Source organism: Macrosteles quadrilineatus, unplaced genomic scaffold, assembly GCF_028750875.1.
Source record: "Macrosteles quadrilineatus isolate MER2022 unplaced genomic scaffold, UCM_ALF_1.0 Scaffold_9__3_contigs__length_116548681, whole genome shotgun sequence".
NCBI classification, from domain to species: domain Eukaryota; kingdom Metazoa; phylum Arthropoda; class Insecta; order Hemiptera; family Cicadellidae; genus Macrosteles; species Macrosteles quadrilineatus.
In genome coordinates this window covers 55221113-55247868 of record NW_026542602.1, presented here as the reverse complement: position 1 = coordinate 55247868, position 26756 = coordinate 55221113, and the positions used below count along the sequence as shown (strand labels likewise).

General features: G+C 34.9%; 1 protein-coding gene across 1 annotated transcript; it reads left to right on the top strand.

The window, feature by feature from the left end:
• The first annotated feature begins 16700 nt into the window (after positions 1-16700).
• On the top strand, positions 16701-24654 carry LOC129003202 (prostatic acid phosphatase-like). The gene is made up of 8 exons (XM_054431485.1): positions 16701-16774; positions 17647-17777; positions 18684-18785; positions 19554-19790; positions 20943-21152; positions 21676-21811; positions 23475-23719; positions 24339-24654. The coding sequence occupies exons 1-8, from the start codon at positions 16759-16761 to the stop codon at positions 24606-24608; spliced, it is 1347 nt and encodes a 448-aa protein (XP_054287460.1). The 5' UTR covers positions 16701-16758; the 3' UTR covers positions 24609-24654.
• The last annotated feature ends 2102 nt before the right edge of the window (positions 24655-26756 follow it).

Sequence of the window (26756 nt, the reverse complement as noted above, 5' to 3'; positions counted from 1 at the left end):
TCATACAGTAGGCCTAAATTGATGTACTGAATTGTCAATAATAAATTCAAATAGTATTTTAAATAAAGTTAATTGATGGTAAAATAAATTTGTAAGAATACTGATTCTTTTGGTAACAATTTAAGAATTATTTGACTTAAAGCATTTTAGTAATATTACTCTAGTAAAAGTCTATAAAGTCAATTATTTAAGTTTTTTCCCCCACCCACCTACTTATTGACCTTATTACACATTTAAAATTTTTTCAAAAATATTGTTAAATTTCTAAGCAACAAGCAGTACTGTGTCCCCATTTTAGGGTTTAGAGTTTTATATCACGTTTTGATATTACTTTGAACTAAACATAGTTGATGAGCATTTCATTAATTTTATTTTTTAAGTGTTTGGCGTCCATATTTCAATGTGTATTTTTTTAAACAATACAATTAGATCTTTACCTACCATTTATTAGAAAGTTACTGAATTTATATTTTTATGTGCAAAATCGAAATTTATTGTTACCCCCTATAGGGAAAATACCAAATAATCGTATTTTGGATAGTTATCACAACAATAAAACATGATAAGCATCTAAAAAAATCAAAACATTTCATAAACAATCACACATACTCTTTTCAAACTGGTTGACCTAATGTTAATTTATTTAGCAAAATTAAAGTATTTATTGACCACTAGATGGTATAATCAGAGATATCAGATTATATATAATTGATAACAGTCCAGTAAGGTCAGAAGAGGGGTGATATCAAGTTATGGATAGCCACCATAGATCATCAAGGTCCCTGGGGCACAAATATGTCTTATTCTGTCCCCCAACTTTATCAGGATATATGGAAACTTTTGTCCTTGTGTGTTCATTTTTCATAACGTGGTTAGTGATGGAGTATTTGATGACTAAGTTTGTCAATCTGGGTTAAGAGAGATATAACATAACGAATTCAGTAGCAAGGATAAAAAAAATTAAAGGCAACCAAATTGTTTATATAGTGACAGCTGATTTATTGATTTTATTTCACTTGCTAACACATGTTAAAATATTGTTTGTTTATATTTCAGTTTCCTATTTACTCATATAAAAGGTAGTTGTGCATTTTGTCTTGTGAATTATTGTTTGGCATCGCTACCGTTTAGTTGTGGTGAGTGTACCAAAAGACGGTTCAAAACCAGATGAACGAGAGCTCACCCCGTGGTCCAAAATCTCGACCAAAATAATGTATTGTGCAAACTTCTCTATTTTCAACCCACGCTGTGAATAAAACATGTGATGGAATTCCTTTAATTTGTTTGATTTTCCGTTTATATTTTGTTGTTATTTCGTCACCAACATGGCAGCCCATAAGGTCCATGGTAATTCTTTAAAATTTAAAATTTCTTTTTTTACTTATTTTTGAGCCTATTTTAATTTATAAAGGGATTATGCACATCTACAGGTAAATATCTTTCATTTGGTACCAACTGCGTGTAATTCGGGCAGGCTAGCTGTTTTTAGTTTTGCAAAAGTCTTTTAGTATATAAGATTTGTTTTTTTGTTTTTCAATGTCCCATAGTTACATTATTAAATGGGTATTTTGTACTTTCCACACACCTTTTCTCTTAATTCATTTTAATTATTTGATCTAAAAAGTTACACGCAAAATTAAATAAGAGCTTACATCTTCATTAGTTATTGCTATCTCATCCTCAGACGTTTTTGTATTCGAAAATGAATCAGATTTTGAGCCTATAGTTTCTTAAATAATTAATACTCATAAATAAAAGAACACACGAAGTGCTATTCTATAGGCCTAATTCTATAATTGGCCTAAATCAAATGGTTTAAGGCAATTACCATTACTGTACTACACTTGCCCACACTATTAAAATAGTTATTCAATTCTCCATCTGTATAGTTTTTGATAGTAACCAATAATCTATGTATTATCATCCTATATAGTATGAGAAAACATTTCTTTGTTTGATATTCATTCTGAAACAATAACAACTATTTCCTTTTCTTATTGTAAACACCAAAGTTTTTATTGATACACAAATTTTTGCAGTTTCAATGGAAAAACAAACATTAATTTCTACCATAAAATAATATCAAGGGTATTTGTATTGGTCTATCAGGATTACGAATGAAATAAAAATTGAATTGGGGATTCTTATTCACCCCTTCACGATGAAACTGAACAACAACAAGAATGTAACAAGAAACTGTTACTAGAGACACAAGAAATTGAAACATTTTTTGCAGTAAAAATTTTTTGAGCAACTTTTTTATGCCTTTATGGTCCAAACTATGAAACTAAAGAAAACACGCTATAAATTAAAATAAAGTCTAGCCACCAGGAAGACAAATTAATTAATGCTTTAGATGATTTTCAATGCATTTTCTCCTAGCTTAAACATAGCCATGAAAGTGATTCCACTAATTGTTTCTAGAATATTTTGAACAGTACTGAGTAATTTGTAAGTTGTCTTCATCTTTACTATCTGCTTCCCTATACAGCCTACTCTGTACTTTATACATTATCCCCTAAATACTTTGTACTTTTTACTTTATCCCCTAAATACTTTGTACTTTTTACTGTATCCCCTAAATACTTTGCACATTTTTACTTTATCCCCTTAATACTTTATACTTTTTACTTTATCCCCTAAATACTCTGTACTTTTTACTTTTTCCCCTAAATACTTTGTACTTTATACTTTATCCCCTAAATACTTTGTACTTTTTACTTTATCCCCTAAATACTTTGTACTTTATACTTTATCCTCTAAATACTTTGTACATTTTACTTTATCCCCTAAATACTTTGTACATTTTACTTTATCCCCTAAATACTTTGTACTTTTTACTTTATCCCCTAAATACTTTTTTTTACTTTATCACCTAAAAACTTTGTACTTTATACTATTTCCAGGTGTCCAAAGGTCAAACGTCTACGCTAATGACAAGTTTGATTGTGAGAGGCAATGATGACAATTAGCGTTACTTGATAGCGTTTCTTTGTCCGGCTGCTATCATCAGTCGACAAAACAAACACTCATCTCAACACATCAATCCTCCGGCTTTAATCGTCCTACTGCTTGTGTTGGTCACACTGTAAAATGGCGATGACTTGACTAAGTGAGTAATGTTTTATGGTTTGTTTATCGGTATCACTGAAATTGTTCGACAAGGTGGTAGGAAAGACGATGTTGATTTTGATTATCTAGGTGGTCGAATCGTGTCTTCATAATTCGTGATTTGATTGATACACTATGAAGAAACCATTGGTGATTGGTGGAATTTGAAACCGAGACCTCGTGGAGTACCACATTCTACCAAGAGAGAAGGGACCTCTCTTATCGTTCTTTTAGTGTTTACACATCTAGAAGTTGTTGATCAGCTTGGAAGTTTTAACTCCTGTCAAAAAAACATTTTATTCCCATATTGACCTTTCTAGTCTCTAATGGTCAAGTCAGTAGGCCTACTGCGAAGCGAGCTGTTTGTTCTAGTGGTCAGAGCTTCGGTCCCTAAGGTCCAGGGTTCGAATCCCACCAAATAACTAATGGAACTTCTAGGTCTAGCCTTAAGTAATGTGAAAAACAATCCCTGGCTCGTGTCTAGCGTCCTAAGGAAAAAACAGCCAAAAAGAATTGACTCAGAGCTATCCTTGGAACACCTTTTGACACACCTTGATTTCTATTCCCATCAGCTCCTTAGAACACTATGCACTCTGGAATGCTCTTCTGGAAGTTGAAAGTGGCCGGTTGATGAGGGACATCATCTCCTCCCACAGGATCGGTCCAGACGGACAGCAACTCCTCCCAAGTCCCAGCGCTTGACATCCTCCCTCGGCCATTACCCACAACCCGTAATCTTCATAACTTGCCGCGCTGCTAATTGTTGTTTTGCGACCGCTTATTTATGAGTGGGAGGCGCCCGCTTTTATGGCACCTTCAGCTCCAGACAGACATGGATGTTGGAATCTTGGATTTGTATCGCACCTTCGTCCCACAGCTGCACGAATAAATGGATCGAGGAGGAAAATCGTTGGAGAACATTTGTTCGGAATTCAAACAATTGACACTTGATAATTGACAATTGACATCGTGGTAATTGTGAATCCGTGTCGTGTTTCAGTTTACTTGGGCTGACGTTTTGGCCTCGTTGGATGGACACAGGTTTACCACAATATCGTAATCAAAAGTGACTGGGTAGTCCTGCTAAAATGAATAGTTTTCTGTTCATACAAGAAGGTTGAACACATGGCAGTTTGCTTACCTTTTGTGAGTTGAAGGATGACAATATGTTTGTAAAAAATATTTCAAAATTCCCCCACCCCTAAAAAAATACTATTCTGCTGTTTCTACACACTTGTGTACCTTGCTTCCTAACATTTCATACTTTTAATTCCCCTCCAGTTTGTTTAAAAATATACAAGCAATTCAAAATCCATTAGTTTGCTAATTATAACACCACAGAGAAGTAAAGGTGTACTGAATGTTTCCTGTGTAGCTTAGTGGTAACACCAAAATTCAATCACAAGTAACAACACACATAAAGTTCAACGAACTGTTTTACCAACACAAAACCTGCTAATCCTCACAATTTGCAATAAGTAGACAAAGAAACATAAATCCAAAACTACTCAAACAGTTGAATCTCGTTAGTGTTGAAAGCTTTCCAACAAAATTACTTAAAACCTGTTACATCTTGGAAATGTGTCTGAGATTCGAAGCTGTTTGAATCCAAGTGTTCCGTAGAAGGCTGGACGTCGTAAGCAGATACAATTATTGTGTTTACAGCCGCAATAACAATTGAGGCCGGGTTGATCCATTAGAAGAAAGGTTCAATTTGAGTTGTAAAAGGTTGTGTGATCGTTAGCACTCGGTTTTTCATATTGTACAGCGAGGTTAAGCCACACAAATGAACTATTTATGGGTTGGACGACAAGTTAAATATGTTCACTAGATGAATGTAACATCATTATGGAATAGTTTGAATTAAATGTATCATTTATAGGCTAAATAAAACCCTCTAACTCATAGTTTATTTGAGAATTCGGTAAAAGAATGAATCGATTCTTGCGATACATTTTAACATAATATAATCGAACAGAAACATTAAAACATGATCATGGGTAGTCATGATTTCTATACAAGACCATGGCGAGACAAAAGTGGCAACGTCGCAGTCCAGGCCTAAACAGCTGTTGCGCTAATTCACAATGGAGCTTCTGCGCAATGTTTACACCTTTGTTATTACTATTATTACCAAGGCAAAGGCAATAACTTATAGGCCGGTGCGACGTTGCCATACACCAACGCCTAGTTTAATAAAAAATAAGGCCTAATTGTAAGGTGCCTTAAATATTTTTAGGTGGGGAAAAATATGGATTGTGGATCTTCAACTCCACGTATCTAAGACAGCAGGCTCTATTACTTGTTCATACATTGTTAAGAAAAGTATTATTAGATGGTATATTTACTTAGGCATGCAAATAACTTGTAATGAGAATCTAATGAGGAATATTTACAAAAACTTAATTATTCATGGAGAAAACTAGTGCAGAATTATTCAAAGTTCCTTATGAAAAAAAACATAGAATATGAAAACGTGAGTATTATGTCCTAAAATCCTTGGTTCAAAACCGGTTAATCATTAATTTTTGTATGTGATACCATGACCCAGTGGTTTGAGCCCGCCGCTGTAGATCCTATCTAGAAATCATAAAAGACGTATCTCAAGCCACGAGAACCTTCTCTGGATCGGAGAAAAGACAAAATATATCAAACAAGTATACACTAAGACTTTAGTCTGCGGGTGTGGTGGTAGACAGTATACTGTAGACGTTAGATATATGGGGTGGTTTGCATGGCAAAGAGTCAATCCCATCAAGTAGGAACCCTAATGGTCGGTTTATACAGAGTGATTTGCATGTGTGCTCCTTGCTCCGTCTCAGACTCTTCTCTTTTGTTACAAAAGTAACACTACTGTTTGAAGGAATTTAATTGTTTGATGGTTGTTTGTGTAAATTCGGTTTTGCAAACGTAGACGATTAAATGTCAACTATAGAAAACTACTTTAAGATTACTATTAATCCATCTACACAGTTTACTTATTACAATAAGGGTTTCTCGGTTACATCCCTTTTTCAGTAGCCCTACTTAACCGATTTTTTTCGGAGTGACGAATTGTAACTACAAAGATAGTTTCTTCAAAGGCTTTGTCCTCATAGAGCTTTATTTATATCTAGAGTTCACTTTCAGAAATTCGATGTCTGTGAACAACTTCATTTACATTGATTGAATGAGAATTTAAATTTGTACAGCTGATCATTCAGTTCAGTCGTAAGGTAATACTTTTAAAATACGGAGCAATCCCAAAAAATCTTAAAAAATGAGGGAAGTGCCCCATAAAAGTTAACTGCCCTTCACATGATAAAAGTGTAGGTATGGTCACACTAACTTTAGCTGGTTCACCCTCTACAAAACATACAACTTGTATAGGCAAGTTCTATTTAAAACTATGTAACTGCTGGCATAACAATCTAAATTTTAAATCCCTTATACATTTTTATCTACCTCAATACGCTCCAATTTACGTAAACACGGCGATAAAAAAACCACCCCAACACTTGAGCTGACAAGTTCACTCTACGATGACTGATGTCAACACTTGCCTGGACGATTACTTAAAGGGAACGGAGGGAATTAAGTCATTAGACTGCAAATCCCCGCGAAAAACTGTCAAGTGAAACGTCTAGGGTGAGTTACAACCCTCTTAACAAGAATTATAAATGTGTCGGTTAAAAAAGTCTTGCTGGGGGTGGGTAATGGCGTGAGAGTCGCGTCACGTCGTTCAAAACGGGGCGTTTTTCAATAATTTCGAACTGACACGGTTGTTTCTCGTGGGTAAACAAGTGTGTTGTTTGTGTAAAACTTGACGTATTTGTGTATATTCGTTGCTTAAGGAGTATGGGAAGTGACGTTTGAGCAAAATTTTAAGCAGAGGAAATAGCCCTGCATTTATTGCACCAAAGAGAAAGAGTCCCAAAAATGTTCCTTATTTGCGCCTTGCCGGCAGAAGGAATGTCCTTGTTTACGTATCATCCTAACCTAACCTATCCTAACCTAACATCTACCCTAGCCTAAACTATTCTAACTTAAACCAGGCTAACCTAACCTAACCTACTCAATTATACAGTCAAAGAGGGCCACAACTTGGTGCAGTCAATGAACGTATGGGGTGGCTCCCTGGAGTAGTTGGCGCAATTTAGGAATACCCGACTACCTGACTCAGGTCAGTTGGCGCAATTAGTAGCCCGAGGAAATAGTAGGAACGTACATCGTGTTGACGCGTTTTGCTTTTCATTGAAAGTATGCAGAATAATTTGGGTTCGGGGGTTGGTTGGGACCACTCGAATCCCTCGATGAATAGGAAATATACATCGACGCCCGACTCCAACTCGAAATTTTTACAACATTATTTCTCCATATACAGTGGGAGAAAGTTTTCAAATTTGATGCTTATATATCCTCAATGTAATAAATATATACTATATGCCCCCCATGTGAGTACACTGATACTACATCGTGTCTTGTCACGTGTTGTGTCGTGTCGCGTGTCAAGCGTGTCGTGTCGCGTGTCACGTGACGTGAACGTGTTCCAACACGCGTGCGATATCTTGTAAGACACTTCCTTTGCTGACAGCCGAAACATACAACCTTCACAATCGTCTGTTGCCACGAACATTTGATATCTATCTTAATTTGTATTAGCCTGTATCTACCGTTGAGAATCTTAAGTGGGTGTGCTGTGTGTTTGTCGGATATGCTTGATTTGTTATGCATACGTATCTGTTATTATTTTAGGGGATTATTAAATTTTTGCTTTATCGCATGATTTTTATACATATTATATGAATAAATAATTGTATTCGTCAAATTTTCGAGTTTGAGTTTTGGGTGGTAATATACGTTTTTGTTCCCCTGAATTGATACCTGTGTGACTTTATGTTTGTGTAGATGTGTACCGAGCTACAGACTACACCTGTGGCATGATGTTGATTAAATTTTGTCTGTGGGTGTCTCCAGGTGTTTTTTTTTTCATTTTTTAAAATTTTTATTTTACCGGTGATTTTCTAAAATAAACTCATAGCATAAGGGAAATAATCGATTTTTATAAAAACTGTTCAAAAGATGTTGATTAAAATAGTGTAGTCCCTTTAACTCCAAAAAATGCAACCCTCAATGCTGAAAATATTAGATTTCAAAAGTTATTGCGCCTTAATGATTTTCATTTGTCATTTTTTATTAAGACTGAATCTTAATACACATATAACAATTTCATGGCAAACAGTTACTTATAGGTTCTAAAACGAAATAGTGCAGTGGTTATACTGTTTCCCCTACAAGAAGCATTTCAATGATGATTTATCATGTTAAAAGTATTATTCTTCTCTAGTAAAATGTTATAAAAGTTACTATTCTACCATCAACTCCCTAGATAAAAACTTCCATTAACTTTAGCATGTCCTAACGTATATCTATGGAATAAAAACAAATACTTTGGCAAATCACAGTTTCGAACTACATGCGTTCTATTTTTCCATCCATGTACCACTCATACTCCAAAGAACCTTCCGTTAAGCTTCGTGGGGAAGAAGAAGAAGACCTTCTAATGTTTCCAACAGAACCATCTTTGAAAATCATAAACCGCCAAAGACACCGACGGTTGCGTACTCTATCGATTTCCATTCTATTGTCATTGCTAATCCCTCTCGGGGGCATTTCCGAGTTGTTTGCACCGAACAATGCTACCCTCATAACCAAAAATGGAAATGATTTGGGGCGGCGGGGCATAAGCGGCCAAAAATGACAAGGGACGGAGCATCAAAAGACACCGGATCGAATGACCACCGGACATAAGTGTTTTGTTTTTGAATGACTGAGGCCTGGACCGGAGTCCTTTATTGATTCGGAGAGAGGACTTGCGTATAAGGTCGAATGAAAAGTTGCAGCGCGTTCAAGATTCACACTTCTTGTTTCGTACCTCCATCTCTTCTCGGCTACCCTGATGTGCAACTACTGGTGCTTTGAGTTTAAAAGTTTTTTGACAAGGGGTTTGAAGTATTGTTAAGAATGGTATAATTCAGGTCTTGTGAATACACTATTATTTAGGGTACATACCCCTGTGGATTTTACCACTCTTAAATAATAGTCTAATTAACAGTTCAGGGGCTACACAAAGAATTTTAATTGTGAATAATACTTTCATACTTCATATGATTTGGAATTACGATAGTGATGTTTTGAATTAAAATATTTTTTTTACATAAGGGGTTAGGTATTGAAACAAAGGTATAATTAAGTTCTTGTGTTTAAAAACGCAAATCCGAAAGTAACCAGTTAAGATAAAAGTGTGATACAAACTAATGATTCAAGCATTGAAATTGAATTTTCATTAATAAATTGAATGATCCTTATAAGTGTCTTTCCTGCAAGCGAGTGCACTAATTTTGCCAAACAAGTTCATGTAGGGTAAAAACAAAATGTTATTACATTGCATGAAAAGGTAGTAGAACAACTCGATCTTCAGTAAAATTTTCAGAGCAGTAGAAAATGTTAAAAACGTATCCGGTGATAGTTTGTTGTACAAACACAATTCAAAAATTGTATACATATAAAATATTTCTGGTTATAGTGACGCATCAAATTAATCATTTTTGAAGACTTAAAAATATATCAAATGATACAGGTTTTTAAACTTTTGCAAATTGATTATTTCTTTATTAATTAACTAGTAAAGTTTAATAGTGCACGCAATGCAGTCAAAAAATTGTATCAGCTAATGGTAACTTTTTAAAGTTAAATATAAATTTGAAAACACTGCATACACTTTATTAGACGTTTCCATGTTTTTTTCTCTTCTATAAATCGTTTGGGCTTTACAATTGAAACTAGTCCCATAACATTAAATACAAATCATTTAATACTAGAAGAAGCTGAATTAGTTGATTTTATTTCTCCCCTTACACACATTATGTCGAGAAAATTTTGTTTTATTCAAAACAATCGAGTTTGAATGGAGAGAAACTGTTCAATACTGTTCATATAACTGTTCCAAAGAAACTGTTACATGTTAAACCTTGTACTATTTTTTTACAACTGACTCAAGTAGGGTAATTCATAGCCAAAAAAGTTTACCAAATTTCCAAAATAATATTTTTCAATATTTACAACACAAACAATTCGCAAGCCATTTCTCCCTGTGACACCCTAGTGTCAAGAAGTAGGCTAGGAGGGGAGAGGGTTGTGTCAAATTGTCTAAAGTGAACTTTTTAAGTTGATATCTGTAATCTTATTTCCCGTTTCCCTGCTTTATAACTGACAAGAACCTCTTTATAAGAGCGCGACTTTTCAGCAATCCTCTTTATAGGATTTTCATCATTAAAGACGAATCCCCTCGCTTCAATAGGCTGACAATTATTGTCTAAATTATTTTCATGTTAAAGATTTTTTAAATTTAAATTATGTTTTGCAATTCTTTACGTTTATGTTTAATTCATTTGTTGTATTTTCTTTCTCCCCCTATACATAATAGATGAACTAAGCTTATCTTAACATAACCTTATATGCCTTTTCATCACGAAGACAATTTCTAAAATTTCAATTAGGGAAGCCATGTTTACTATCATTAACTACAAGAATAAAGTTAACTTGGTTCCAGTATTCACAATCAATTACGGTATATGTTTGCTGCCATAGGCAGAGTTAAACCTATGAAATGATTCAAATTATTTATTAAAAATAACATCAACAAAAGTAAACATACTGTTTTTACACTAAAGATACAAGGTGTACACTGTACAGGGTTAATCTATCCAGACACAACGATAATTTGATTCTGAGTTTCTTGAAATATTACAATAATTTGTTTTTAATTTAAGTTTTGTAGGGACTGATGTTTTATATTGATTTACCGTACCATAAGTAAAATATAAATAAAATCTTTGGTTTCTCTTACCCTATACTGAGTGCAAATGATAATTTAAATTCTTACCTTCAAGTAAATATACTGTATAACATAAATCAAAACCAACTCTCTTTAAATTTTCTTACTACTATCTAAATAGTGAATGATTTATCAGAATTTTCAATTTTTTGCACATATAGCTCTTCTGTAGTCATACCTTAAGGAGTATGTTTAATCTATCTAGTCGATGTGTTGATTTCACCACCTGTATACCCGCATTCCCAGAATTCCGTTTCCTGTTTCCCGCGGCCAGGTCCTATTCCGCAGTTCCACTACTGGAGTCGTGACCAGTCTTAGATAAATCCCCATACCCAGACACACTATCCAGCATAGTCTGACATTTTCACACTCGTTCCTGTCTGCAATACTGGAGCTGATAATTATTTTTTCCTCAACCGTCTCTATCTTAGAGCACTATGATATGGAATGAAGGTATTTTCAAGATAACATCACAACACTTATATCTGCTTGGCATAATAGTTTCGCTGACATAATGAAACATAGTCAATGTTGTAAGTTTCTTTTCGTCAGTGGAGCTATTGTTAATTACAGTTTATGTGTATGTTGTTTTGATTCCAGTTTAAAATACCAAAACGATCCAACCAACGAACCAAGTCAATTTTCCAGCTTCGTCTAGATTTGTTTACTTTTTTATAGACACTTTCTTACTTAGGGTTGGAATCAGGAACTAAATCCAAAATCCATGAATTCTTTTACTAATCGTGAGATGGATAATGTCTTAATAATCTCCTAAAAAACACAAACACACTGACAAATAACATATGTATCATGTTCATTTGTTTATGTTGTGTTTGTAAATATTTACTTTTGGGTTTAAATAAAGAAGAGTTAATACAAAACTATGACAGTGAAATAAATGTAAAAAAAATGTCAAGAAACGAAACAATATCTGCAGTTATACTTACATTATACTACAGAAACAGTCCAATATCTAACCTTGAAATTTCTCCAGCTCAGCTTCTTAACAGCAGACACTTAAGAAGTAAAATTCCAATGAGAGAAGAACTATTGAAACCTAAACTTGTTGAGGACAGCATCTATGAAAAAAATATAGAAACTCAGAAAGAACAAAAGTCATATTATGACAGAAAGTCTTTAAACTGTGAAGATAGCTTTACTGAAGGGCAGGAAGTATGGGTACAAGATGTATTCAATAAAACATGGGATGAAGGAGTAATAGAGAATAAACTTCAAAAACCCAGATCTTATTTAGTTTCTATTAAAGATAAGGGTATAAAGAGAAGAAATAATAGATTCATAAAAAAATATTATGACTCCAAGCTCAAGGGGAAGATGACAAATAACATATGTTTAATGTTCATTTGTTTATGTTGTGTTTGTAAATATTTACTTTTGGGTTTTAATAAAGAAGAGTTAATACAAAACTATGACTTTTAGTTTAATAATTACACACCATAACCAAAAATTAACTTTAAGCGAATTCAAGACTGGTGCTTCATTAACGAACATAAAAAACACAGAAGAGTAATAGTAGAAACAAAACATATCTGTTAAATTTATTCTACAAAAGACATTTTTAATCCTTCACACCAAAAGACAACCTAAAACATACGATGGTTGTCGACATCGGATAGACGAAACGATTTTTCAAGTCCCGTGAAGAATGACTTGGACTAAAACACAGTTCATCAATCTGTGAAACAAGTGTTAAACAAGTTAGGGTGACTTTTTGTCAGGGGGGGGGGCACCCTTGTCTTCTGATTTCGACCTTATTGATAATGCATCACCGTGGAGCCTAAGGGACATAATCCCTTATCCAATACTGTGTCTACTTCATGCCACAATATGTGCTTATTAGTTTCATCTCAAGGCCGTAGTATTTAAACCATACAAAACCTATGTAATCTCATATACTCAAAACTTTTGCAAAACTTATGACGGCTATCCTGACCATACTACCAGACCGAATCACACGCGGTTGGTACCAAATGAAGGATATTTTCCTGCAGATGTGCAGAATCCTTTTATAAATTGAATAGACTCAAAAATTAGCACAAAAAATGAATTTGAAATAAAAAATTTACATGGGCTTATGGGTTGCCATTTTGGTAACGAAATAACAACAAAATATAAATAGAAAATCAAAACAAAACGAAGAATTTCCAATCGCACATGTTTTATTTACAGCGTTGGGTGAAAATAGAGAAGTTTGCACAATACATACTTTTGGTCGAGTTTTATACCACGGGGCGAGCTCTCGTTGTATATTTAATTAATTAATTATGATTAGTCTATTCTTTATAAGATAACTGCTTCTGTAATAAAGTGTCATTCTCTTTATACATTCAATATTTTCTTTTATGTCCACAGAAGTATTGACCAGTTCCATACAAATACAGATATTCATTCTTTAACAAAAAATAACGATAGTTTAAGAACGCAACAATATACAGCAGTTCACAAAAAATTGGTTTTACAAATAATTCTAGGTGTACAACTCTGTTCCATAAGTCAGTCTGCATAAGCCCTTGCCTTGTGATTGTTCAAACTAAACTCAAGCAAATATTAATAGGCGTCAGTTTAGGTATATACATTTTAAATATTAACTGTTACGTACATCTTGTAGAATTTTATTGTAATTTACTTAGCTTTTAGGCTTTAGACTTCTCATCCCATTGTAAATTTTGAAGCTCGTATTTTGTGTCTAGTTCATGTACCAACCCTGATCTCTAGTGTAGAAAATTTTGTTTCTATTATTTTAGTGTTATTTTCATGATTTGTGCTTTAAACAAACCACGACCCGTGCAGTGTAACGTACAGGATAAGAAATCTACTTAGATAGTGTGTTTATCTATAGTTTTATTTTATATTTTTTCTTCACTTACAATCACATAAATATTGAAAACGTAATTAGAAGCGTAATTTTGACTTTAAATGCATATGTTGTAAGTCCTATGAAAATAAAGCTTTTGAATACCGATTTCTACAACTTTGTCAACAATCTTACCAAACTTAACCTAACTTTTTACACGTGATCCATGGTAAACAATTACTATTCCACTACCGAGTCCACGCCCCTGACGAACCCCGTGTCAGCTGTCTCTGTATCTGATGACGTCACGATTTATACCTTAATTACCGCCCAATTAGCATCCATGTAAACAAGCCTTGGGTCAGAACAAGTCATAAATCCCTGAGTGTGACATGGACATGCTTGCGTGTGTATAGATTTATGTGTTCTAAGCCGCACTACGGGGACCTGCTCTTCATTTGGCGGGAATAACGAATTTACAGTGGTGTAGCATATACCACTATGGAGAATTAAAATTTCAGTGGATAAGTAATTAGGACTATACTATGTTTCCAAATTGTCTGGAAATATTTTGTGAACTTGTTCCTTGGGCTGAGACAAACATAAAATGCATATAAGTATGGGTCTAAAATGCCTAAAATGTTTGTCGGACTGTTTGTGATTTTTAAGAATTATTTTATATCTTGGGCATTTTTCAAAGATATATGTTTTAAAATTTGTATAAATGTGTATTTTAGTAGGTAAAAAGAGCTTACAAAGTTTCGTTCCAATATCTCAAGCCGTTTCAATATGGCGGCCATTTAAAATATTTAATGCCAAATTTAAAAACGTAATATTAAGAATATTGTTTTTAGATAAAAAAAGATAGAGAATTTAAATCCTGATCAAATGAGACCTTGTTTGTCAAAATCTTATGACAAACAACTGAGTTGGCAGTTTTCTTCTACATGCGGTTAAGCAATTTAATAGGACTTCCATATTGTTTATTATTTGTTATTTTACAGAGCAGTTTGTTCAGAGAGGACTCGTGTAGCTTTTTAACTGTGTATTTAACCTGAAGTAATTATTTAAATCGTAATGATCAAGGGCTGTGATGATTGTTTTTATCATAGGCCATGATCTAAATTACCGCGTTCTGTTCCGTGTCCTCTTCCCTTTGCGAAGTACATGGAAGCTAACAACAAAATCAACCGTAAAGAAAATAAATTAATAAAAAATACGTAAGGATGGTAATACATGCTTGGTATTGAAACAGAGATGAAGTCCTAAAACAGCCTTAGTCCACTAGGGTTTCAGCTCACTGGATTGGAACGTCACGAAGAAGAAGAAGAAGAAGAAGGCTCCCTTTGGTGTGGTTTTTGGCAGTGACGTCACATAAAGCTGTCATTAGTCAAACTGTCAAAGACACATCTTATTGGTGGGCTTCAGCTAGAAAATCATGTGATAGGTACTGTTAATGGAAATATTAAAAGGGTGAGGTTCATTTGTCCGAGTTTTCAACTGTCCGAGTTTGTTTAAAATTACAAAATATTTGAAAAATCATTTGTCCGAGTTTTCAACTGTCCGAGTATGGTTTAAATAATAATAATATTTCTTTAAATCAACTGTCCGAGTTTTCATTTGTCCGAGTTTTTGAATTATTAAAAAAAATATCAAAATATCATTTGTCCGAGTTTTCAACTGTCCGAGTAGGGGCAACATCAAAATGTGACACTGCGCGCCGAGACTAGCGTGTCTAAAGCGCCTGTTCAGAAGTCGATGTGAACCCCTTGTGTGAAGGAGTCAGGCATTGTGCGAGCCGCGAGAGCCCCTCACGTCGAATAAGGCAAAAATATTTTATTTTTATATAAGACTAATTTTACAATTATTAATTATAAGATTAAACTCTCATCACCTAACACAACCAACCAAACTTGCTGATAATATAAAATACCCCCGCCATTATTATATTATCAGCAAGATTGGTTGGTTGTGTTAGGTGATGACAGTTTAATTTTATAATTAAAAATTTTAAAATTAGTCTTATAATAAAAATAATATAATTTTTCTTAAGTCGACGTGAGGGCCTCTCGCGGCTCGCACAATGCCTGACTCCTTCACACAAGGGGTTCACATCGACTTCTGAACAGGCGCTTTAGACACGCTAGTCTCGGCGCGCAGTGTCACATTTTGATGTTGCCCCTACTCGGACAGTTGAAAACTCGGACAAATGATATTTTGATATTTTTTTAAATAATTTAAAAATTCGGACAAATGAAAACTCGGACAGTTGATTTATCTAATTATTATTAGTTATTTATCAAAACTCGGACAGTTGAAAACTCGGACAAATTATTTTTCAAATATTTTGTAATTTTTAACAAACTCGGACAGTTGAAAACTCGGACAAATGATGTGATCCCTATTAAAATAGCTTAATTTAATTGATAGTGTATTGACAACAGTGGAATATTTTAATGATAAAGAGGTTTTTTATTCGTGATTTTTTATTGTGTTGCCAAGCTGTTTTATGTATTCTATAATCCAATACGAATCATGTTGGCACATTTAACCATGGATAGATAATGGACAAGACATTCCAATAACATCTAAATGTTGTAGCTGGTATTTTCTAAAAAAGCTTGTGAAATATTAAAACAAGTATTTTTATGAACGAATTGCTTTACCGATAAACTAGTAGATGCAACTTTTAATTTTACATTTACATCAAACAAATATAAGTTGTATAGTGTTTAACTGTTGCATCTTCTAAACATAAGTTTTCAAGTTGTATAACAGATAGTTTTTGTGAAAGTTTCAACATTCACATCTCTTAGTCGTTTTGTACACGTGGAATGAACACAAACTGCCAGCTACACGATTTTTCAACGAGAATTAATTGGCAATAAACTGTATGACTGATGGGAAAATTACTGTAAAACATCTGTATGACCAGAATACGCAGAGCTCCGCTAGCATGTACACCAAACTGAGTGAGTAAAAATTTAAAACTCAATCTATTTGTTAAATTTACAAGAATTTTGTCTATAGATTATTCACTGAATAGGGGATATTTCACACAACTTGCAGAATCTCTTTCTTGCTTATAAGTTTTTAACATGACATAACTTAAAGGCAGTTAATATTTCTAAACCTACTGGGTTGAACAAGGTTCGTTTTTCTAATATGATTTTAAAATCTTAGAGAATAATTTGTATATAAAAACACGTTAAGATAGTTAATAACAAAAGAATATGGTAATTTATTTTGTGTTTATTAACTGTTAAGTACGCTGAGAGTGATTTTGAACTTATTCATTTATTTAGGTGTAATCTAAATATAAAACGTATACAAAAATATATATAATGTTATAAATATATGAATCATTGTTATATATTTTTGTTGATTGTAGTATGATATCGAAAAAAATGTATGTAAGTATTTTTTTTCAGTTCTTATCTTTCTGAAATGACGCGTTTTGCCATCTTTGTATGAACATGCAAAATGGAGTTTTCCGTCAATAAATAACTAATATAAATGTACAAAAAAGCCAGTGGTTTTTTTTTCAAGGGAACAGTCCAAATCCCGATCTTAATATTTAACATAATTTGCTTTTTCTAACTTAGTATAATTAATTGATAGCCAAATGACAATGGCATCTGGATCTGGTATAGATCTCGCAGAATCGAACCAGTGGCTTTCATATTTGAAGGCGAGCACTATAACCACTCTGCTACCCAGACTAATTGCACCGTGTAAAATCTTTCTTAGCGTTCCTATTTCCAAGAATGGAGAGCTGGGTTAGTTCAGGCGACCTAAAATATATCAATTGAAGAAACTTTTTTATATCTGCATTGTGTTTCAGCTCTTGTTTTAGTTTGTCTTCTCGCCAGAGCTTCCCACCAAAAGGAATTCTTACCTAAGTTGCCAGCTCTGGACAACGCACATCTTGACTACTTGGGAAAAGCACCGGACGATCTGCAATATGCATTTATCGTAAGGGTTTTAATGGTTTTATATAGGCTACCTAAGTTCTTCTCGGCGCTTTTAAGATAGATAGTACCATGGCCTTCTCTGATAGGGTGCGGCGAGACAAAAGTGGCAACGTCGCATACCCGTCCTACTGAAACAGCTGTTGCACTACAGGGGCCACGAGAGTCTGCAGTTAGCGGCAGCCAATAGAAAGACTTGACTAGCGCGACGTTGCAACATCACCCTAAAATTCAACACTAATTAAAATATACTTTACAATATTTTCGTAGTCATGTGGTAAATAGGCTCCTCCCTCAACTTCAAACTCTCATGGACCGTACTGTAATTCAATAGCAAATAGTTTGTAGTTACTTCTAAAGATTGGGATTTTCTATGATCAATAAATGTAGACACGATTACACCTGAAAGTGCTAATATTAAACATACCTAGATGTACTAGCATTGTAAGATAGAAACAATTTTAAGGTTATTTTCGTCCGGCTTGTCTAGAGAATGTTTTGTTCTTACGGTTTGTTTCTTATTATTTGACAAGAAACATACCGTATATAAAATAAAATATGTGACTCTTATAAATTGGAAATGTTTTATGGTATCAAAACAAAGCGCCAGTAATACAATACAGTATATCTTTATGGTACATTTCAATCGTCATTAACGCAGCCAAGGCCCCTAACAACACATATCAGCTTGAGGTTAAAAAGAGGGTATTGTACTATATAAAATAAATTTTAGTAAATAAAGCCTCAAGTAAGGTGATCGACCGAACACCAAATCATACATTTAATCTTAAAACATCCTTCCAGTGTCCGAAATTGTCACTAAAACATGAGATCTAGTATCTTTATTGTTTTTTTTTTCGAATTTGTCTTTGACATATACCTGATAGCTACAACAGGCCTTTACTTTCAGATTTTTAGACACGGAATAAGAAGTCCGTTCAGTGCCGACATTTATCCTTCAGAAGATGAATACGCAAATCAATGGCCGGGTGGAAAACAACAGCTAACTCAGGTACTGAATTATTTACAATGTAAAAATAAAAATGACAAAATTGCTTTCTTACTTTCACGTCCTAGGAAGTTATATTCTAGCTCTAGGTTGTTTCGCACAATCACAGAGTAGGCGTAGAAATTCGCTTCATTGTCACTTTCAAATCCATTTTTGATTGGTGGTATTAGAACCCAGGACCTCAGGGAACGAAGTGTATCACTAGACCAGCTCCCAACCAAGTTCAATTGGGTAGAGGCAGATTATACAGAGGCAGCGTAAAAACATATATTACTTTTATTACTACATTTTCCCCCCAAAACGCGAGTTGACTTATTGCAAAAAAACTGTCAAAGAAACTGTAAAAAACTGTCAACTCATCACTTTTGAAGATACATGAACCCAGTCAGTGTACATTAAGTGTTGTATTTGTATAAGTAGTTAAATTTGTGAATTTATTTTTTCATCAACTTTTATTGGGTCGTTCCTTAGTATGTCTTATATATTGTAAATAGTCTCTCGACTTAAAAAAATCTGGTAAGGATATTCATTCACAGCTTGTTTTTTTTTATGTACGATGTAATTCCTAATAATAATAATTGAATTCCTAACAGTTCACAATTGCATAACCTGAATTTGTCGAACGAATATGTATTGAAATCTATTTGTGTATTTGCCCCCACTAATGCCATACATCCTAAAATCCCCAAAAAAACTTCAGTTGATAGGGTTGCCGGAATTGAACCCCTGGAATTAGTTGATGCTAGAAATGTCTAACGTCTTTCATTTCAGCTCGGCAAAAAGTTGATGGAACGGGTTGGACGCAGTCTGAAGACCAGGTACAAACGTTTGATCCCGGAGTTCCACAAGGACTACGTCGAAGTAACCGCTACCAAAAGTCCCAGGGCAAAGCAGTCTGCCGTGCGAGTGGTAGAAGGGATGTACCCGACGCCAGATAACGTAAAGGATATAACGAAAACCTGGGTCAAGGAGGAAGAAATGAAAGTGTTTGAAGCTGACAATTACGAGGTTTGAGTTTTACTATATTTTTTGCTGTCCCAGTTTTAAGGACTTAAATTATATTAGATTTGCCTTCGTTGCTGGGTTCTTGTGCGATCAACCCGACCACAATACTTGTAACCACTTATGTGTAAATATTTCTGTAGATATATACTGTGTTAGTGATAAGACTAAGAAATCACAAGACCCCTGAAGATCCCACACAGGTGAAATCATCGGGTGAATCCATCTTAATCACAAGAACAGAATAGTACATTATTTATTAAGTGTTACTTAAGTATTATAAGTGGGGAAGTGAGCTCTTCAATCAATTCGAGTCCCATGTCCCTCTTGAAATAAAGTTACACAAGGCTGTACTAGAAAGGTAAAGGAGTGAAAGAGACATAAGACTGCTAAGGTGTAACTAAAAGTACTATTGATGAGGATAAATTTTGAAAACGAAAACCTAATACTAAGGGTGGAAACACTAAATAAGAGATTTGTATGATATTTAAAAAAGGTTAAGTTACATTTAAAAAAGTAGAAGAATCAAAGATTGAGGTAAATTAACAAATATGACTTAACCCTAAGGAGACCAACTTCCGATTTTTCGGCAGTTAGTATTTTTTGCTAAAAAGACAAATTTTCGATATATCGGCAGTTTAAATAAACAATAATCTTAAAAAAATATAAAATTAATAACAATCTACTACAGCATGCAAGAAATGTTAATTAGGGCTGATATTCAAAGGTTATAGCATTTTTTTCCCAAAAAAATTGCAGAAACTGTTCAAGGTACCCCGGTCCTTCGCAGCGCGACATATACTCTAGGGTCGGTCTCTAAAGGTTTAAATTTTACATCTTCATAAATCAAGCTATATTTTTACATACTGTTACAAAAAATGGTCCTTCGAATCACATACACCCTCTCGCACTCCCAAACCTTCTTCAGCTCGTGGTCTTCTCTCATTTTCTTCTCAGGTCCACGGACCCCAACAAACTGGTATTTGCTACAATTTGAAATCTTTGTATGAAACATGACTGCAAAGAACAACGATGGTAAATTACCAGGTGAGTGCACTGGTTTACATTTTAATTACATAGGTCTTTCAACCGTACAATAATTTAAGTTGAGTGTAATAGAATAACTGTTGGTTTTCAACCTTGAAATTCACGTTTCAGATTTTTGACGACGTCGAGGGCCACAAAAGCTGCAGACGTTACACTCACATCAAAAATGAAATAATAAAAGAAGAGATGAAGAAACTGTCGTACGGCAAATCACGTCTTATCAAGGCCCTCAACAAACTGATGTCGTTGAATAAAGTACCTGCCACACCTATCAAAACACTGGATGAGTTTTTCAACGTGTGGGACGCTTATGAAATGACGGTGTGTGTTTATTCTCTTCAAGTAGAATAAGCAGACATTTAAGAAATATGCATCATTAGAAATGCGATATCACTCTAGTAGATTTATCAAAGTGTTTTTATAAGAAGACGACTGCGTGAATGGTGATTTTGTTACCATTGCCTCTGCTTCATAAAACAAATTAAGATCAAGGGATGTCGAATTTGTATCACAGAAAAGTTCTCAATAACGTACGAATACTTCTATCTCGAAAAATAACTGAGCTCTGAGTTTAGTAGTTAGTGAGACTGAGTAAAAGGTCTTTCTTTGAAAAAGAGTCAAAGGTAATACGTATCTTTGAGCTTAGCAAACATTTCAAACCAAGTTAACCACAAAACAGTATAGAAACACATTGGGAGATTTTTCTAAAGAAAAGTAATATTTTATTTGTGCATTTCTCATTCAACCCAACATCGCCAAAGTGGTCACTTAACAAGACCTAATAAAATGTACTTAAGAAACCAAACACTTTCAAATTACTATCCTTGATGTTTTTGTTTTTCAGTATTTCAACGGAAAGAAAGTGCCTGTTTGGGTAGCTCCAATGCTGGAATCTTTGACCGATATCGCTCAATACAGACTGTGGATGAGAATGCACGGAAAAACGGACAACGGAGATTCCATTCTTCAGTACTACACTGGTACTTTATAACAAGTTTAATCCCTTTTAGCCTGTTGCCCTCCCAGAAACTAATCCCTCTTAAAGTGGTCATTGAAATATTTCCTTGCCAAGATTGGAACCTTAATTTCAAGTTTCATCGTTAACTCAAATTTTCTTGATCGTACCCCACAAGTTATAGTTCGATGAAAAATTTCTACTTACCCGAATTAACTCCAACCGATCTTATATATTCTTGAAAGATATATTTTGACAGTAATCCTTTTTGTTGATCACTCATTTTATGGGTACACCATAAATTGAGAGTCCAACACATCTATATAAATAAAATTAGAGTTTTGTCTGTACATTGCTCAGAATCATAAATTTTTAGGTTAGTTTTACGTTTTATACATTAAAGAAGCCGAAACAAGTCTCATCTAAATTTCTGCCTGTCTGTCTGTAACACTCAAGATGGCATTTTACGCAATCTTCTCCATGAAAACGAGAGTACATATCAAGATCCAAGTCATTTTAATGTATTCACTGGATTGGCGAGATTGTCTTTAGTGATAAAAATATGGCCTCACTACTTTGTAAATAAAATTACGGACGTTCAAAAATGCAGTTTTATGGGATTTTTATCAAATTTTCGTTCAATTTTTATCACATAATCGTCTATGAAATAACGAACAGCTGTTTGGATCAAGATTATTTTTTTCTAGCTGTCACTGATATGTTTACGAATGTTGTTTACAAATACCACAAACATTTCGAATCACGTTTTGAAAGCAAATACCAACCAAGTGAGATTAAAAACGTTTTTCTTACATAACGGCTTTAATTAATCGCAAGTGGAATAATATAGTGTAACCGTAAATTAAATTAAATAACCAGGCATCATCCAGGTCTGGAACCAGAGATTCTTTGTGTATAAAATTGTTCTTGAGTTTTGATAACCAGAAAGACCTTAAATCAGTGTTGTATAGGGCTGGGACACTTATCGTCGCCAATAGCTTACAAACAAGGTTTCCACTCATTGACGGCGCTTCGATGGCGGTTGTGTAAAGTAAAAAATCACAACTGCATTGGTTGATTGTAACAGAGTTTTACGGATGATGATACAATTTGATGACATTAACAAAGATTTCATAAATACTTATTTTATAGGTATGTACTTTGTTAGGTATGCTTAAAGCAGAGCAAATTCCCTAATTAAATTCTGTATTTTTGTGTATATGTCTGTTGGTGACGCATTAATGTCCTTATTTCTCAGTGTTTCACGGAAAGGACAAGAGCACCTTTGATGATAAAAATATCAACCAGGTAGTACTTTAATAACTTTTAACCATTGTGGAAAGTAACTTTCAATTATAGGCCTACCTTAGGGATATGCCTCATAGATTTATAAAAAGCATATTTTAGTTTAATCATTGGATTTAACATATGGACTAACACGAACCGGTTGACATTTAATTGCGTCTTGAAACTGTCAGATACTGTTTTTGCAAAGGTTTATATATAATAGTTTTGCCAACATATCTGAAAATATGCAAACCAACTGCTGTGCTTAATATAAGAAGGTTTCAACTGAATACTATAAGATCCCCGTGCGTAGAACGGGCACACAGCTAGTCTTACAATATAATTCCAGATATTATATATATATGTAGTATATATGTAGCCTACAACTTCAACTTTTTCAGGCCCACTGTTAAACCAGATAGCGTTGGAGGCGGTACATGCTGAAGAGAAATGCAAGCGATTGGTGTTGGAAAGGAAAAGAGGCGAAGACCCTAAGACTGCCAACAAATGCGCTAGTATTCATCTTCATGGCTCACACGATCTGACGGTAGGAGCGCTGATGTGGGCGTTGGTGGAAGACACTGAATTCATCGCAAGGCCTGGTGACACGCTGATCATAGAAATCGACAGCGAAAGCAAAATCAAGGTAAAAGTAATAGGAAATTAGGAAATGAGTAGGCCTAATCAAAGGTTCTCCCAGTTCAGGATTGAAGTATTTTTGCTTTTGGATGGTTTGAAACTATTGATTATTGTTGGGCTTTAGAATTATCCTGAATAATAGAACAACTCATCTTAGACTCCCTAGAAGCTAAAGAATATTTCATTCTATACTCACCTTACGTTAATATTCTAATGCGCTTGAATTCATTTCTTGCGGGTACGGGCTACTACAGTGTCTGCGCATTTCTCGCTGACGGACAGTCCTCATGAATTGTACTTTAAATTTTTTATTTAAACTGCTAGTTGATAGTTAGTCCTAGTAAAGTTGACTTGGCTAATGCATTTGTATATAGTTAATCTAGCCAAATGAATGAGTTAATCCACTGATCCAAATCAATCTAAAATGACGAGAAGCAAACTTTCCAAAGCCAGTAGAAAACTCAAAAGCAACTTTCTTCTCTAGGGGTAATTCCTCGTGAAATTACAGAATTTAAATGGCAAACAATACCAAGTGATATATTTATCAGATTAATCGTTGGTAAGCCTACATCATGACTCATGTAATCATTAGTATTTCCTAAAGTCAACACGACAATGTGTTGCAGGCCTACCTCTACTCACCATTGACCCCACTGCCGTTGAAGAATTTCAAGCAGCTGTCATTGAAAAATGTTTGCAAGAAAAAGTCTTGCGGCCTGTTTAATTTCATTGAAGTGATGAAGCAACGTGGGCTTATGTATTCGAAGGAGGTATGGGAAGAACAGTGCAGCAAAGAAGTGTTGACCACAGACAAACTCAAGTGGAGGGATCGCAAATCCAACTTCGTCATTTGGGTCCTCAAGCGAATCTTCTTCTTGTATTTCATGTTTGGCTAAACAAGATGGTTGTACGAGTACGGTACGAAATAAATGTGAGATATGATTTAAATAGCTTATTTACCGAGTGCACATTTAGTTTAGTCTGTTCCAAAACGTTTTGAGTCTTTGATGCTGCGTTGCATTACGTTGTGTTTTTTGAAATTGCCTATGTGAAATCAAATGATTGAAAGTAGTCCAGCCTCAAAAAGGTGCGCTGTAATGGTATTTTAAGATATCACTTGCCTGAAATAATTCTTTAAAAATGGAGAAAACTGAAAAAAGCTAGTCTCGTTGACAGAGTTTCCAAATTAGTAGATTTTGAGTATGGCCGCTAATATTGATGATGAAACTGTCACGGGGTTTAAAAAATGTTTTGATAGTATCAAGTTTCAATTATGAAGCCTGATAAACTTGGTCATTGACTTATGAGCAAGCTTACATTCTGTAATCATGATGGAACCGAACTATTTTGACCTCCAAATCGATAAACTGAGTGCACGCTGTAAAACCTTGTGGTGACTTTGACATCATTTTACTGTTGATTGGCCATTCGTCAGCATTGGCTACTGACTCCCTGAAGATACCCTGGTGTAAAATGTTCGACTAATTTAAAGTGCTAGCTTGTGAAATTAGTCACACTTTTACCTAAATATAAGTTCATCACCAAGATTTCATTAACTTCTTAGTTCTTTGCCTGCACACCGGCCTACAGTATTGTTCACATAGCAAGTAGGTCCAGCCAAGAGCTTCCCACTGCCTGTTCTCAGTGTAGTGGGAAATCAACGTCTCTACTCAACTCCAGAAAGACTAAGGACAGGTTACCGATCACGTGACGATGGCCGCCAATCGTGCTTACCAACAGCAGCCGGCAATTTGAATAATCTGCGTCCGCCTTAATAAACGTTCACATTGTCTGTTTCGAAAGGGTTTTTTGTGGCGCTACCGTGTCCGTAGATTATCGAGCCCAAAACACTTAATTCCCACTTGCGACTGCAGACGTACAATTGCCGGGAATTATAATAAACATAAAGACTGTGGGCCACTGGAGTTGTTTTATGTAAAAACCGTGACCCGTCGCGATCCGGCCTCGATAATGCGACCGATGATACCAAATTACAGCCTCGGCTAATAAAGGGCTCCCTTTTGTTCTGGGTCCACGGCGTCGGCGTTTCCTGTTACTGGGGCCCAGTTAGTAATTGAATTAAGCCAATAAACGCAGGTGGTGAACTACAGGTGCATGGACCAGCGTTGATTATAGGTAGTGAGAATTTACATACGGACTGTGAGAAACTAGTAAATATGATTCTAGACGCGGATGGTGTGTAAGACAATTTTGAAGCAGAATAGGATGCTTGGTGAAATCTTTCTCGAGTGGGGGCTTGCAAAGTAATTTTATGTTGTTCAGCACAGACAAAACGTTTACGTTTGTGTGAACTAAACGTAAAACACGACAATTTTACGTTTGTCTTGTCGCTTTCCAACATCCCCCTAGGTATAAAATGGCAATACATTAAACTATTTTTCGCAAGACCGTTGGACGCGCCACGACCAATGCGACAAAGGGGGCCAGGTGACCAATGGGGACACAGTCGACTCGAAGCAGGTGACACTTCTCATTGGCCGGGACTTGGACCAATGGGGAGCGAGTGTCATTGCGACCGTGGTGACATTGCGACACGCGCAGACTCGCGACAAAATCCATACCTGGCGACATTCGCCAATCTCGCTGCAAAATAACCCGGACCACCCACACTTCCACCCAACATCAGACTGCAGTCGAGTGTGACTGCACGCAAAACTGTGTGGTCGTCTAAAAAATTGGTGAAAAGCAATTTTAATTAGCCTATTAGACTTAAAATCAACACATTTAAAAAGCAACCAACCAGTTAAGAAACAAAAACATTGCTACGAGATTAACTATAATACGTGCTTCCTTTCCATTTGTGAAAGGCAACTGTGAGGCTATGGTATTGACTTTCATTTTGCGTTTCCAATGCATGTCGTTCTGATATTTAACGATCACAGGTATATAAAGTTTATTTATTTATTTATTCATCCCTAAAATTTCTCCATTAATACAGTTTTGACTAAACAAAATTAACAAGTTGGCAGAGATAACAATAATATTATTAGCTAACAATTAAATATCAACATATATACTGTACT

Coding starts and splice junctions, on each gene's coding strand:
- LOC129003202 (XM_054431485.1), top strand. Junction 17,778..18,683: donor ATCTGCAATATGCATTTATC/GTAAGGGTTTTA, acceptor CTTTACTTTCAG/ATTTTTAGACACGGAATAAG. Junction 23,720..24,338: donor ACAGCGAAAGCAAAATCAAG/GTAAAAGTAATA, acceptor AATGTGTTGCAG/GCCTACCTCTACTCACCATT.